The sequence below is a fragment of the Zalophus californianus genome, chromosome 9 (assembly GCF_009762305.2).
Source record: "Zalophus californianus isolate mZalCal1 chromosome 9, mZalCal1.pri.v2, whole genome shotgun sequence".
Classification (NCBI taxonomy): domain Eukaryota; kingdom Metazoa; phylum Chordata; class Mammalia; order Carnivora; family Otariidae; genus Zalophus; species Zalophus californianus.
In genome coordinates, this window is record NC_045603.1 from 7522655 (window position 1) to 7538642 (window position 15988).

Sequence of the window (15988 nt, forward strand, 5' to 3'; positions counted from 1 at the left end):
CATAACAGGAGAGTCAAGGTCAAACTGTTGCGTCTCTTTATCCTCCACCTAATAATTGAAAAGAAACTAACTGAGCTCAAAATACTCTATACTAGTACTCTCACAAATACAAATGTGAGCCCAGGGATCACACTCTGGCTCACAGAAGACAGAATGACATGAACAAGAACAAAAGGGTAAGTAGTGCACATGCTCCGGCCACATCACCTCGGTGACACGCAAGAGAGCACAAACTTTCACCTACTGTCTAGCAGTTTTGTCACCTATCCAATGAGAATTATCACCTCACCAGATGATTATATGAATAATCAAATGATATGACAAGGAATTAGAACAGTCTTGCAATCTTGCAAAGATGAGAGACTACTGTTATCGTTACTATTTACTATGTCTGGTCCAGGAAAGTCCCCTCGCATTCTTGGCTATATGTTCCACAGGATCCTTTTAAAATGGAACAGGGTACTAATCTCTTCTACAGTCTCCAGGCCTGGCAATCGTAGATGCACCTGGCTAGCAGGACTCTGCTGCCGAGAGATGAGAAATGAGGCCTTCAGACTCTGGGCCTAGCGGGCTCCACAATGACCGCGCCCCCTCAGTCACCTTGTCCTCACCTTGAGGAACGGGGCAAAGACACCCTACAAGAGAGGAGAGTGCAGTCCTCAGAAAAGGGTGCCTCCACTCTTCACCTGACAGCCGCTGCTTAGACCTACGCTTCCCACGGGGCGGGGAGAGGACCGGGAGAGCCGAGCCGGGACGCCTTGACCTCGGGCGCGGGAGGAGCAGGCACCGACACTGGGCCCGCGGTCGGGACAGGTACACGAAAAGTCGGCGGGAGGTCGGGCCCGCCTCGCCTTGCCTCGCCCACAGCCGCAGGCACAGTAGGAAGCACCCCGCCCTCATGAACCCAGAGGGCCCTGAACTCGCTCACCTGCAGCCGGGTCACCAGTAGGCTGTAAGGCGCCATTTTGTGCACTGACAAAGATGAGGTCGCGTGAAAATGACGTGAACCACTGCGCTTTTAAAGCTTTGGGGCAGAGGCGGGGCCTAAAGAGAAACGCATAACGGTGAAGGCGGAGCCTCCCTTGAGGGGCCAGATCCCGGCGAACGCAGTGGGCGGAGCTTCCGTGTTAGAAACGGAGGCCTGAAAAGAAAAGAGCTGTCTAAAAACACTTGCGGAAGTAGATACCGGACATATAAATGTGTCATCGAAGGGCAAATTTCAGTTGTCTCTTCCATCCAAATCTGGGAAAGGCATTTTTTTAATGACTTCCATGCATCTGCCAGGACCTGGCTCCCAAGCCACGACGGAAACTCCTACCGTTTAACTTGAGGTTTTGATCACGCGAGAGCGAGCCGGTCTTGATGAAGCCTGGAGGACCAATCACAGCGACGGGGAGGCTGGAAAATGGAGGCTAAAGGTCGCACGGAAGTTCTTTAAGCTTCCGGTGGCCGGCTAGCGTTTGGACTATGGCTAAACATCATCCGGATTTGATCTTTTGCCGCAAGCAGGCTGGTGTTGGTGAGGCAGCTTTCTGCTCCCAGCTGTGTGGGTGGGGATGGTGTTAGGAGCTGGGGGGTCAGAGGCTCCCATCTCATCTTTAGGGTTTTGCCTCGGAGGCGCCACGTTTCCCGCCTCACGGTTGGTAGCATGGGAGCGCGCGGGGTTGTGGGCTCTGATGCAAAGAGGGCGGTGGCGCGCGTGCTGGGAGCCAGAGGCGGGCGGCCGAAGTGAGGTCCGGGGAAGCTCAGATTGCCCAGGACCTGGGAGCGGCCTCAGAAGGGTGTGGGTTTGCTTCTATTGGAAGCTTACGATGAGGGTGAGACGGATAAGAGCCGTTAAGGCTCACTGCAGTCCCTGCTGTGTCGCCACCCCAAACTCGAGGATCTTCGTCAAAACCAATTCTAATTGTACTCTTTACCATCTTTCATCTTGCAGCCATCGGAAGACTGTGTGAAAAATGTGAGTGGAACACGCCCTCCCAAACACCCCACTCCTTCCCCTCACAAGTTTGTGTAAAGCCAGCAAACAGGCATTTCCAGCAGTAACACAAAGAGGGTTTTGAGTAGATGTGCCTGGAAGTATGTGAACGTTGAGTACTAGGCTGCAGCCAAAGCCCTCTCCATCTCCCCGCTCCAACTTGCACGTTTTAAACATTGTTTAGGGGTTTTGTTTGTTTGTTTTTTAAAGATTTTATTTATTTGTCAGAGAGCACAAGCAAGGGGAGCGGCAGGCAGAGGGAGAAGCAGGCTCCCCGCCGAGCAAGGATCCCGATGCGGGACTCGATCCCAGGAGTCGGGGATCATAACCTGAGCCAAAGGCAGTTGCTTAATCAACTGAGCCACCCAGGCGTCCCTATGTTTACGTTTTGAGAAAATCTCTAGCTTTGGCCAGGAGATGGCCTGACCCCGTCCCCAAAACACACATACACAGTTCTTTGCCAGTAATGATAGAGAGTTCTTGTCTATGAGATGATGTCCTAACCTCTTTATATATTAGTTGGTTAACTTACATGTTGAAGGGATTGAGATGGACGCTGGGTTAGCTGAATTTTGTGATAACCAAAATAGAGGGTCCTAAAGTCACAATCAGGCGGAGACTACCGTATTTCCCCATAGCAGGAGGAGGGTAGTAGACTTAAGGAGGTACTTGCATGTGGGCATAATTCCATTCTCTCTTCTTCACAGGTGATGGCAAATGTGTGATCTGTGACTCCTACGTGCGTCCCTGCACTCTGGTGCGCATATGTGATGAGTGTAATTATGGCTCTTACCAGGGGCGCTGTGTGATCTGTGGAGGCCCTGGAGTCTCTGATGCCTATTATTGTAAGGAGTGCACCATCCAGGAGAAGGATGTGAGTGTATACTAAGCTTTCCGTCTGATCTTTGCTGCTTTTATTTAGTAACTCTTTGCCAACCACGGCAAACTCCTATGGCCTGTGGAGATTACTATGTTCAGCTAGGCACATAGGTTATAATTTCCTCAAGTTCTATGAGGCGAGCTGGGTGTAGTCCAATAAAAGGCAGTTATTTTGCATCAAGGGCTAAAATGCAACAGAAGCAAAACTTTGTCAACATCAGCAATTTGAAGAGCCCTCTCTACTCCTTTGATGTCTCTCTCTGATTATTCTTATTCAGAAACAACATCCTGCACTTTGTGAGTCCTGGCACAGTGCACAGTATGTAATAGCTACTCAGTCATTTTCTTTACTATCATTAAAGATTGTTTGAGTGGATGTGGTCACAGTTGAATTTGGGACAACTCAAGTTGATTCCCACTTTAACTGGCTAAAGAATGCCTTTGGTCTGATATTGCAGGATTGTGATTCTGTCTCGTGACATTTTTGCCCCTTGACATCGTGTGGTGGCAGTGGCGGTTCAATTCCTTTAGTCAAATGCCAGGATAGAGGGCTTGTAGATCTATAACAAAAGCAAGTTTTACTGTTTTTGTTTAGGTTGGAAGCAGGAACCTTAGGGGGGTGGGGACTATGAATCTGCTTGTTTTCCTCTCCTTACGTATGACACAGTAAAAAGAAGTGTCGGACGCCTGGGTGGCTCAGTCGGTTAGGCGTCTGCCTTCAGTTCGGGTCCTGGGATCAAGTCCCACATTGGGCTCCTTGCTCAGCGGGAAGCCTGCTTCTCTCTCTGCCTGCTGTGCCACTCCCCCTGCTTATGCTCTCTCTCTGACAAATAAATAAAATCATAAAAAAAGTTTTGTAGTTTTTTTTTTTAAGATTTTATTTATTTATTTGAGTGAGAAGGAGAAGCAGACTCCCTGCTGAGCAGAGAGCCCGATGCAGGGCTAGATCCCAGGACCCTGGGATCATGACCTGAGCCAAAGGCAGACGCTTAACAGACTGAGCCACCCAGGTGCCCCCCCCAAAAAAATTTTTTAAGTGTCATAATAGTACCACTAAGATAATAGAAGGTACCTGATTACCTAATCTAGGGTAAGGCAAAAGATACATGAGGGAATGCCTGGGTGGCTCAGTAGGTTGAGCAGCTGACTCTTGGTTTCAGCTCAGGTCATGATCTCAGGGTCCTGGGATCAAGCCAGGGTCAGGATCTGTGCTCAGCAGGGAGTCCTTGAGGATTCTCTCTCCCCCTGCTCCTCCCCCCTCTCGCAAGTGCGTGCTCTCTGTCAAATAAATCTTTTATGTTTAATTCTCTGACAGAGTAAGCGTGCGCGTGCACGCACACAACAGCACCAGCAGGGGGAGCTGCAGAGGGAGAAGGAGAAGCAGGCTCCCTGGTGAGAGGGAGGGACTGGATCCTAGGATCCCAGGATCATGACCTGAGCTGAAGGGCGCCCCTGATTTGCATTTATCTTTGTGTGTCAAAGCATATCTTTATCTATCTGATCCACCAGCTAGGTTGCACTCCTTTAGAGAAAGGACCTTGGTTTCGCTATTTATCTCTCTTTTCCCTGAGTTCTTGGTATAGTGTCTGGTATGTATTATAAGCGTGGTCCACATTTTGGTGCTTCTCCTGTAAGCCATCCATAACGTCTGGTATACAGTAAGTATTTGATGATTATTTATAATCTATAAGCAGTGAAACTATGGGAAGGCAACAACAGTGATGAGAAAAATATGAACAGGTCTTAGACTAGCTACAGAGCCCATAAGGACAACATTTTTTTTAACTTCTACATGGTTGTAGCTAGAGTTCTTGTCTGGAATAAGCTTGTAACCAGAGTGCTTAATAAATGTTAATTACTGTTTGACTTGTCTGCATGTGGTGTGTGAACTGATACTTTGGATCTTTGTGCTTCATTCTGTTCCTGATAATTCTAGACATCACTCCGTCTACTTCATACTGTACAGGAATGTTCTGAGGATACTTGAGATGGCACCTAGCTTACATTTACTCAGCAGTAGTTTCCAAGGACCCCAAAGCAGTCCAGTGACATGATCCAGCCTCTCAGCCTTACAGATCTTCATGTAGATTAAGTCCCCCGGACCTTTTTCCTAGGCAGAAATCTTGCAGCCAAAGCAAGCCCAGTTACTGTACTCCTCTTCGTGCCATTTTCATAATTTATCAGGGAATTAGACGAGTGCATTAAACGGGTGTTCTCACTTAGTTTTTAGCATCAAGAATACTCAGGAGTCATATCTGTGCGCTGCTGCCAGAGGACTCATTTGTAGTTTCTTTTTTTTTTTAAGATTTTATTTATTTGAGAGAGACAGAGATAGTGAGAGCAGGAACACAAGCAGGGGGAGTGGCAGAGGGAGAAGCAGGCCTCCCGCTGAGCAGGGAGCCCGATGCGGGGCTCGATCCCAGGACCCTGGCATCACGACCTGAGCCCAAGGCAGACGCCCAACGACTGAGCCACCCAGGTGCCCCTCATTTGTATTTTCTTATAGTGCAGCGTCATACTGATCTGATACCCCTTATCCTTCGATTTCTTTATTTCTCTTATATTTTCTTCAGCTCTCCCAACCAGAAGACAAGGGGAATAGCCACTAATACTTACAGAGCTCTTGCTGTGTGCCCCAAACTGTGCTGAACATTCTTTTCAAAAGTTCTTTGTGATACAAATGAGAAAACTAAGGCTTCCAGATGTTAAGCAACTTGGCCCAAGGTCACATGGCTAATCAATGGCAGATCCAGGACTAGAACCCAAGTTTTCTGACTCCCTGTTTCTCATGTTTTTCATTTCATTATTGCCCCCTAAAGAGAAAGTTAAAATTCAAATTATATTTTCTCTCTAACGAGAGAAATTAAGTACTAAGAAATAATATTTTATTGGGTGAGGATAAATACAAACCATGGTAATATTGAAGATGGTTTCATCACTTTTAAGAATGGGTGGTCAGGGCGCCTGGGTGGCTAAGTCCTTGGGTGGCTCAGTCCTTAGGCATCTGCCTTTGGCTCAGGTTGTGATCCCAAGGTCCTAGGATTGAGCCCTACATCGGGTTCCCTGCTCGGTGGGGAGCCTGCTTCTCCCTCTTCCACTCCCCCTGCTTGTGTTCCTTCTCTCGCTTTGTCTCTCTCTGTCAAATAAATAACTAAAATCTTAAAAATAAAAGAATGAAAATTAAAAAAAAAATGAGTGATCACAGTCAAAGCACTTCCTCAAACCACCTCACTATATTGCTATTCTCAGGGTGGTTCAGGATGTGCCTCTCCCTCTCGCTATTTTTTTTTTTTAAGATTTTATTTATTTGACAGCGACACAGCGAGAGAGGGAACAGAAGCAGGGGGAGTGGGAGAGGGAGAAGCAGGCCTCCTGCTGAGCAGGGAGCCCAATATGGGGCTCGATCTTAGGACCCTGGGACCATGACCTGGGCCGAAGGCAGATGCTTAATGACTGAGCCACCCAGGCGCCCTCCCTCTCACTATTTATATCACTCTTTTTTCCCTCTTTAGTGAACAGCAGAGCCATTAGGCTGAAAAAAAAGGATATTTGGTACTTTTCAAAATTAATTCATAGTTTACCTCCTTTACAACTTCTTAAACCATGGGAAAATTTTGGTTTTTGCCTCTGAGAAGCCCGGGTAGTAAAAACACCAGACTAGGAGCCAGAAAGCCCATATTCAAGTCTTTGCTTTGCTGCAAACATGTGGGTGGCTTTAGGGAATTCTCTCCAAAAAGGAAGTAATATCCCTGTTATTTCATGGATACCATTATTGAGAGGTTAAAGGCCTTTCAGATGGAAAACATGATACTATTGTTAAGGTCCCAATCAATGTACAGTCTGGTTTTCACATTATTGTTAATCACTAAACAGTTGTCAAAAGAATGAACAACATTTGGGGTGCCTGGCTGGCTCAGTTAGCAAAGCGTGTGACTCTTGATCTCAGGGTCTTGAGTTTGAGCTCCATGTTGGTCAGTAGAGTTTACTTTAAAAAAAAAATAAAACACGGGCACCTGGGTGGCTCAGTCAGTTAAGTGGCTGACTCTTGATTTCAGCTTAGGTCATGATCTCAGTTTCCTGGGATTGAGCCCCACGTCAGGCTGCACCCTCACTGGGGAGTCTGCTTGAGGATTCTCTCTCCCTTTCCCTCTCCCCCTCCACCCCGCTCCTACTCACTCTCCCCCGCAAATAAAGATTTTTTTTTTTTAATTAAAAACAAAAAACAGGCACCTGGCTGGCTCAGTCAGTAGAGCATGAGACTCTTGATCCCCGAGTTGTAAATTTGAGCCCCATGTTGGGTATAGAGATTACTTAAAAAAAACGTGGGGGGAGGGAGCCTCAGTGGCTCCCAGTCATTCAGCGTCTGCCTTCGGCTCAGGTCATGGTCCCAGGGTCCTGGGATCGAGCCCCACATTGGGCTCCCTGATCGGCGGGAAGCCTGTGTCTCCCTCTCCCACTTCCCCTGCTTCTGTTACCTCTCTCGCTGTCTCTCTCTGTCAAATAAATAAAATCTTTAAAAAAAAGAACTACACATTTAATATCAATTAATAAAGCAGGCCCTGCCACTAGCACCCATTTCATAATTCTTTGCTATCATTTGTAAGAAAGATGTAGGCCCACTTTCAAGAATTGTATTTTTCTTTTTTTTAAGATTTTGTTTATTTGAGAGAGAGCACAAGCAAGGAGGAGGGGCAGAGGAGAGGGCGTAGCAGACTCCCCACTGAGCAGAGATCCTGAGGCAGGGGCACTTGCTGGAGCAAGCAGGAGGAGAGGGAGAGGAGCAGACTCCCCACTGAGCACAGAGCCCAGTGCAGTCCGGGCCTCAATCCCAAGACTCAGATCATGACTTGAGTCAAAATGAGTTGAAACTTAACCAACTGAGCCACCCACGTGCCCCAACTAATATTTTAAATCCAACACTTATCATTACCAAAACATAACATATCAAATGGAAATCTATACAAAACTGAAATGCAGGAAAAGGCAATGAAAAAAATTTTGAGATCAGAAAAACAATTACCAGGGCGTCTGGGTGGCTCAGTAAGTTAGGCATTTGCCTTCGGCTCAGGTCATGATCCCAGGATCCTGGGATGGAGCCCCACCTCAGGATCTCATTTACAGGCATATTCGACAAAAGCCAGCCTGTTCCAGAGAGCACATCCTCACCTCATACAGCATTGGTAGAATTTGGAAACAACAATTAGACCCTTGGGAGATGTGTAGAAAATAAAACGCAGGAGTGTTTAGGCAAGGAAACAAAACAGTCTGTGAGAGACAATGCCATAAAAACCAAAGATCTCATAATCTGATACATTGGTTTTCCAACTTTTTTTAAAAATATTTTATTTATTTATTTGACAGAGAGAGCGAGTGCAGGAACACAAGCAGCGGGAGAGGGAGAAGCAGGCTTCCTGTCGAGCAGGGAGCCTGATGCAGGGCTCGATCCCAGGACCCTGGGATCATGACCTGAGCCGAAGGCAGACGCTTAACGACTGAGCCACCCAGGCGCCCCCCAACTGTTTTTTAATTTGTAGAGTCCTATCTTCAAAAAGTGTTTTACAGGGGCACCTGGGTGGCTCAGTCGTTAAGCGTCTGCCTTCGGCTCAGGTCATGATCCCAGAGTCCTGGGATAGAGTCTCACATTGGGCTCCTTGCTCAGCTGGGAGCTTGCTTCTCCATCTCCTGCTCTCCCTGCTTGTGCACTCTTTCTCTGTCAAATAAAATCAGGAAATCCATTTGTTTAAGTATTTATTGATTTGTAACTCTGTAGATAGGTTGTGGTAATTTTATACGTGACTAAAAAGAGATACAAAGAGATTAATAACATCAAAAGTCAGGTGGCCTGACACCACAGCCTACCATCTTAACCTAAGCTGTGAGTCGGAGCTGCCCAGTTTGAAGGATGGGTCCTTGTATCACCTGGCACCTCACAGAACTCTCCAGGGCTCTCCACAGTTTGTACACATGGACCTGATCTGGTCCACTTATTTTACAGTTAGGGAATATGAGTCCAAAGAGAAGTGATTTGCCCATAGTCATGCAAGTCAGTAAGGTATAATAAGCCTAAACAGGCTCTCATAGCACAACATTTCATAGCATCTCTAAAGTTAAAGAACTTAGAGCATGGTTGTGTTTGGTATCAGGCCACCTTCACCATAAGAGGCAGGTGCTCCCTCATTTGCCCCAGGACTTTCAATAGAGATTACACAGCCTGAGTTCACATTGGGAGCTGTTGGTGGGGCTGGGCCCACTACCTGGCTCCTTCAGCACACTGAACTCCACAGATAGCAGTTCTCAAGGTAGCATATACTACATGTTTTTTAGAAAATAATGTGATGTTAGTGTTGGTTTTGTTTTTAGAGATTTTTGTACGGTGTTGATATTGGTCCCCCAAAGGAGAAGTCACCTAAATTAGAAATGAGATGTCTAAAGATTGGATCATTAATTCATTCTAAAGCCCAGTGTCCCAGGGAGCAACTTCCTTTGATAGCAGTGTTTAATAAAATCAGACCTGTGAAGGTTTTCTTTAGTAGCATTTTCTCCAATATTCCTCCCATCATCCCAAATCAACTGATGTAGTCATCATTTCTGCAGAACACAGCTTCCCAGGGGCTTCACTGAAACCGCTCAAGCTCACAAAATGGCCAGGGGAACGTGTCATTACAAATCAGTACAGACCTTCAGCAGCCATCTCTAACACAGGAACACTCTTCCCCCAAGACCATGTGTCAGATTAAGTGAATTAATAAGGACACATCAAGCCCTGTTTTCTCCTATGGTGTTTAACATATAAAGTACTATCTCCTAAAGCCTGTAGGGTTTTTTTTTTTTGCCTTAGTGGTATTCCCTTTCTTGAGATGGTGAAGGAGAGGTAAAGAGCTTGATTTGTAGATGATCATTACAGACTTTTACCTCTCACTTGAAGAAAACCCTTTGGATACCTTTTTTAAGATTTTATTTATTTATTTATTTATTTATTTATTTATTTATTTATTTATTTATTTATTTGACAGAGACACAGCGAGAGAGGGAACACAAGCAGGGGGAGTGGGAGAGGGAGAAGCAGGCTTCCTGCTGAGCAGGGAGCCTGATGCGGGTCTCGATCCCAGGATCCTGGGATCATGACCTGAGCCGAAGGTAGACGCCTAACGACTGAGCCACCCAGGTGCCCCACCCTTTGGATGTCTTAAGAGTTAAATTCTATCTCAGCTATATCATATTTGCAACAGAAGTGGGCTAAGAATCCAACATTCTAAGTGTAAGCCACCCTGTCTAGAGAGTGGACAAGCCCTGGGCACATTCTAGATGCTCAATAAATTCTTGATGATTGACTGAATAGGATAACTGAACAGATAAGGTAAATAGCTAAACCCACTGATCCAAAAGTTATTTTTATCTTCAGTCCCTCTCAATTCGGGCTCAAAGACTTTTAACAACTTCTCTATCCTGTTTTCCAGAGAGATGGTTGCCCAAAGATTGTCAATTTGGGGAGCTCTAAGACAGATCTCTTCTATGAACGCAAAAAATACGGCTTCAAGAAGAGGTGATTGGTGGGTGGCCTCTTCCTCCCACCAAGCTGCTGCAGCTGCCAGAAAAGACGCCTACCACCGCCAGCACAGAGGAAGTAGGCGCAGGGCACCATCTGAGTGCCTGTTAGTACACGGGCCCCCTCTCCACCTTGCCTCTCCTCTCACCTGGACACGGGATAGGATCGGAAAAGAAATCTTTCACAGAACACTCTGGCACACCGTAGCAGTGAAAAATTGATAGACTGGTTCATGATTTTTCTTGAATTCAAGAAACAAGCATGTTTTCCAAATTGCTATGTTCTCTCTATACCAAGAGCTTCTCAAACAGGAATAATATCATCTCAGTCTTCTGTTTGAGGAATTGACTGTGAAGCTACTGCAGTGAGAAACCTGTTCTTGGCAGCTGTCCTTGATGAGACATCTGCAGTGTGGTGGGGGGCTCTCCAAACAGTCATCGTGGGCATTGGATCTTGTAACACTTAGCAGGTGGTGCCTGTTCATGTTATTTTTCTTCTAAGAACTTGGAATCCTTTTCTGTTGCTGTTGTATTAATAAAGCAGGTGTTTCTTTTCTGGTACTCGGTCACAGTCCCAATTTAAGTTTGACTCTAGGAATTTATTTTAGTTACCCAGGAATTTGTGATTCAGAATAGACGTATTGGGATTCATCAAGCACCTTGTTCTCTTATTATTGCTGGAAGGAATTCTAAACCATCGATGCCTTTCATTATAGATAAATCAAGGTTGTTTTTAGAAACTTACTAGTTTTTTCTTCCTGTTCAACTTTTTTTTTTTTTAAGATTTTATTTATTTGACAGCACAAGTAGGCAGAACAGCATGGAGAGGGAGAGGGAGAAGCAGGCCTCCCACTGGGCAGGGAGCCCGACGTGGGGTTCGATCCCAGGACCCTGGGATCATGACCTGAGCCGAAGGCAGACACCCAATGACTGAGCCACCCAGGGTCCCTTCTTCCTGTTCAACTTTAATGTGAACTGAAGAAATGACTTCCAACCAGGGTCACAGGGATGAGACAAAATGTGTTCAAATTGATGAGTTCAGAGAACGGAACTTGGTTGATTCGTTTCACAAAGTGGGCATAAATACATTGAGTATGTTTCCTTTTTTTTATTATTTTTAAGTAAATACACAGAATAAGGGCAAATTCAGACGTATCCTTTACCTTAACACAACTGTTTACTTTTTGCCTCCTAGAGGTGATCAGCAGGTTATCCTAAAGAAGCACAATCATAATTTGAGGCTTCAGTCAAGTGGTCTTTGACACTGTGGATCTGAAGCAGGTTTTGAGTCCTTAGGAATACAGAGGGTTGGCCCAAGTTACCCTGAAATTTAGCAGCAAAGCCAAGGAACAAAGATCGTCTTCTGACTACTTACCAGAGCTTTGGTTTGGATCAACAGAACGCTTGATTAATTGGGATATATTGAGGGTCAAAAAGTGAATTAAAATATAATCTCTGCCTTCAAGAAATTTAATAATGAAGGCAGCCAGACACCGTTTAGAATAACCCAGGGAGGATGCACAAAGGAAGGTCCTTGGCCTAGGTTGGGGGCACCTCAGGAAGGCCAGTGGAAGGTCATAGCCACAGGGGTAACGATAATCCTTAAAGCTTTCCCGTCTCATCTCCTACCACTCTTCACACTCTAGCCACTGGGGCTCATTTCACTTCCTCAGCTGCTGGTTTCCTTCCTGCTCGGTGCTTTTTACCTCTTAAGCTCTCTGTAATGCTTGGTCCCCCTTTTGTCCAGCTGTTACACATCCTTCAGACCTTAGATAATATTTCCTCAAACGATACCTCTCCTGACCCCCAATCTAAGTTCATTCCTCTTGTAATCCCACATAGCACCGTAGCGTTTTGTTGGTGTTTGGTGATTATTGACAGCCCTCCATTAGGCTGGCTCCACGGTGGCAGTAACCAAGTCTGTTTGGCCCATGGCCCAGCAGGTAGCAGCTCCTCAGTATTAAATGAATAATTGAAGTCAAGCTGGTTAATAAACTGGGCTTTGAAGGATATATTGGAATCTACAGGCAAAGGGGGTGGGGTGGGTAGATAACAACATGTGGGGGAAGCAATCTGGGCAATGTGTTTGGGGAGCACTCTGAGCAATTCTAAAGTGTGGGTCAGGGGGATTATGGTGTGTCAAAATTGTAGAGACCAGGTAATTTTCAGATTAGAATTTATAACTGATCCCTGTAGTAATTTTAGTTTTAATGTATACTGTAAGTCACAATGTTTTGTCTGGATAAAGACAAATCAACTTTTAAAATTTGCTTATTAACCACCCTGGTCCACATAACATCTTGCATTTACAAATACATCAAAAGCTACTCCTTAGTTTCAGCAAAACACCACCTTTAACTGTGCTCCATCAGCCTTAGCAAGCATACCTCTGAAAGGTATTGCAAGCGAGTTTAAGATGAATGCCCAGATGATTTCAAGGGCATACCCCCCCATGCTCCATTGCTGAATGGAGCAAGTTCAACTTCAACCCAGTGAATTCTGCTGAACTCTGCTCCTCTCTCACCTAGTTTCATAATCTAGTTGTTGGTTTGTTTCATTTCCAAGGCCAAGAGAACAATACAATTAATGAGTTAAGAACACCTGTGATAAAGTGAATGGTCTTGAGGTTCACACTTGATCTTGGCCAAAAGGCCGAGAAGCAATTGGTCTTGAAGTTCAAATCCTTAATTGTCTATTCTGGAATTTCAAGTTCAGTCCTCTTCAATTTTAAAAAATTAGGATAATAATAGTACCAAATTCTCTGCTGTTGGGAAAACATAACTAACAAACTGAATTTTAACCTCTAACACTATACAATTCTGTGGCGAGAATTAGAAAATGATCTCAGCCAACTGTGTATATCTACAAAAAATCAGAATGGTCTTAAAAATTATTAAGTGTTTTTCTCCATTGTTAAATAAGCATTTATCTGGGCCAGCGCTCAGTTGGTTAAGCATCAGAATTTTGATTTCAGCTCAGGTCATGATCTCAGGGTTGTGGGATCAAGCTCCACGCTGGGCATGGAGCCTGCTTAAGATTCTCTCCCTCTGCTCCTCCCCGCCTCTAAAAAAAAAAAAGCACTACCTAAAAAATAAGTATACCTACATAGGTCTAATTGAAATAATTGAACTCATCATGGTCCGCCTGAGAAAGCAGTGCCATTTCCTGGATTTATGGCATTATTATTATTTATTAAGTATTCAGTATTTGATATTCATTTCTAGGTTTTAAAAAGGATAGGTGTCTTCCAGTTTCTCAAATATACTGTACACCCTTAGTAATTTAATTTCCTTTAAACATTGCCCTTGGGATGCCTGGGTAGTTCAGGCAGTTAAGCGTCTGCCTTCAGCTCAGGTCATGATCCCAGGGTCCTGGGATTGAGTCCCTCATCCAGCTCCTGGCTCAGGGGGGAGTCTGCTTCTCCCTCTGCCTCTCCTTCTCCCCCTGCTTGTGCTCTCTCGCTCACTCTCTCTGACAAATAAATAAATAAAATCTTTTTAAAAATTAAAATTAAAAAAATAAATATTGCACTCATTCCATGTGCTCTTGCTTAAAAAAAAAGGGGGGGGGCGCCTGGGTGGCTCAGTTGGTTAAGCGACTGCCTTCGGCTCAGGCCATGATCCTGGAGTCCCGGGATCGAGTCCCACATCGGGCTCCCTGCTTGGCAGGGAGTCTGCTTCGTCCTCTGACCCTCCCCCCTCTCATGTGCTCTCTCTCATTCTCTCTCAAATAAATAAAATCTTTAAAAAAAAAAAAGTGGGGCACCTGGGTGGCTCAGTTGGTTAAGCGACTGCCTTCAGCTCAGGTCATGATCCTGGAGTCCCGGGATTGAGTCCCGCATGGGGCTCCCTGCGAAGCAGGGAGTCTACTTCTCCCTCTGACCCTCTTCCCTCTCATGCTCTCTACCATTCTCTCTCTCTCTCTCAATAAATAAATAAAAATCTTAAAAAAAAAACCTATTAAAAGATAAATAAAAATAAATGTGAGATAAATTCTGTAAAAAAAAAAAAACAGAGAAAAGAGGGGTGTAAGAAGAATAGCTCAAACAGGATGATAAATGGTATGTGACCCTTGGTCTCAGTGTCTGGGACACAATAGAGAGTGGTGAGGACTTGGGGAACCCAAGAGTATAGGCTCAGCCTAAAGGAGGCAGCTGCCATTCAACTCCAGACGATTGCCAGCTTGGATGCCCAGATCCTTTGAATTTAGGAGAAGTGGCAAATTAGGATAACTTTTTGCAATCTCCCAAGTTTTAAATGTCAACTCATTTTTAAAATGTTAATGTGTCAGTATACACCAAGACAATATATCCACCAGGTGTGGACCTTGGCCTGCCAGTTAGCAGGTTCTAAATTAAGATTGGGGTGCCTGGGTGTGCCCACACTTGAGCGGCCCACTCTTGATTTCAGCTGAGGTCATGATCTTGGGGTTGTGAGATCGAGCCCCCCCCCCCCCCATCGGCTTCTGCGCTAAGCACAGAGTCGGCTTGGGATTCTCTCACTCCCTCTCTCTCAGCCCCTCCCCCACCCCGCCCCTCTCTCTCAAATAAATAAATAAAATCTTTAAGATTAACCAGTTTGTTAACTATACAGGAAATAGAAGGAAAAGAAAAAAGAAAATTAACTCCACAGGGAATCAAACTGAACTGACCAAATTTCAGAAAAACGATGTCACCCTATTCTGACCTGCAGCTCTTTAGTAGTAGTTTGAAGCTAGGCATAAAAGTGAAAGATTATTTGCCTTGGTTGAAATTTTCTTGCCTTGCAAAAAAGGACTCCGGCATCTTTTCCCAGTTATTTGGTTGCTTATCAACTCTATCCCAAGTGGCCTGCTGCCACCAAAGCTAAAATGTTGCTTTCTTTGAACACTGCAGTTTCAGTGTCCAAGCAAACCTTTAGTGAGGTTTGTTCTCTCACATTGTTGGTGAATAAATAGCAGTCATTTGCCCTGCATCCAATTACTTCCCTGAAGCCAGTTTTGTTGGGGTTGTCTTTGCTCCTGCCCAGCTGGAGCAGTGGATCTGAAAAAGTCAAATATGAGGAGCTATTTACTTAGATAACATAAAAGGAACTACAAAATTTTTCACCCTAGCATGTGTGTATGAGAGAGTGACTCACCCCTGAGAGTTAATTGGGGTTAATTATTACCAGCCTGACTTGTCAAGGCAACAAAACATCTGGTATAACTTGCTTACTCTCAGACAGGGGAGTTGCTTCTGAAGCTCACCATTTTGAAAACATGGTGTGTACCTTTCAACATGATTATTTAAAATGGGAGGGGACTGTGGAATGCTTGAGTGGAATTAAGCTCACAATTAAGCCCTGGCAAGACGAAGTCACACACTGAGGAGAGAAAAGTCCTCTCTCCTCCTCGCCACATGACAAATGGAGACATCAGCAGTTAAGAATGGTGATTACCTTTCGCCCCTCTATTTTATCGCTTCCTATTTCTTTGCCAACCCTTTACCCAGAGCTCCCAACTGCCAAGGAGGCTGGATTTCTCAGTTTTGTTTTAGTTAAGTTGCTCAGGCCTGGTGTGTTTCCAGCACTGCAGGGGAGAGTAAAACAAAAGCACGAACACGCAGAA

General features: G+C 45.1%; 2 protein-coding genes across 2 annotated transcripts in view; one reads left to right on the forward strand and one right to left on the reverse strand.

Moving 5' to 3' along the window:
• The window catches only part of ACO2 (aconitase 2), a 55809-nt gene extending 54485 nt beyond the window's left edge, over window positions 1–1324 (reverse strand). Inside the window, exons 1-2 of the mRNA XM_027594524.2 lie at window positions 1187–1324; window positions 929–1044 (exon numbers count right to left, since the gene is read on the reverse strand). Coding sequence (XP_027450325.1) covers window positions 929–964 — 36 coding nt within the window. The 5' untranslated portion in view covers window positions 965–1044; window positions 1187–1324. The remainder of the gene's footprint in view (window positions 1–928; window positions 1045–1186) is intronic.
• Window positions 1325–1327: 3 nt separating this feature from the next.
• On the forward strand, window positions 1328–10963 carry PHF5A (PHD finger protein 5A). Its single transcript, XM_027594532.2, has 4 exons — window positions 1328–1519; window positions 1937–1960; window positions 2686–2852; window positions 10315–10963. Exons 1-4 carry the CDS (start codon window positions 1468–1470, stop codon window positions 10402–10404), a joined length of 333 nt encoding a protein of 110 aa, XP_027450333.1. The 5' UTR covers window positions 1328–1467; the 3' UTR covers window positions 10405–10963.
• Window positions 10964–15988: the final 5025 nt, after the last annotated feature.

Excerpts from the sequence above, each read along its gene's own strand:
- PHF5A (XM_027594532.2), top strand. The coding sequence starts at position 1,468 with ATGGCTAAACATCATCCGGATTTGATCTTTTGCCGCAAGCAGGCTGGT. Across the intron at positions 1,961-2,685 it reads CGGAAGACTGTGTGAAAAAT|GTGATGGCAAATGTGTGATC; the intron begins GTGAGTGGAACA and ends TCTTCTTCACAG. Across the intron at positions 2,853-10,314 it reads GCACCATCCAGGAGAAGGAT|AGAGATGGTTGCCCAAAGAT; the intron begins GTGAGTGTATAC and ends CCTGTTTTCCAG.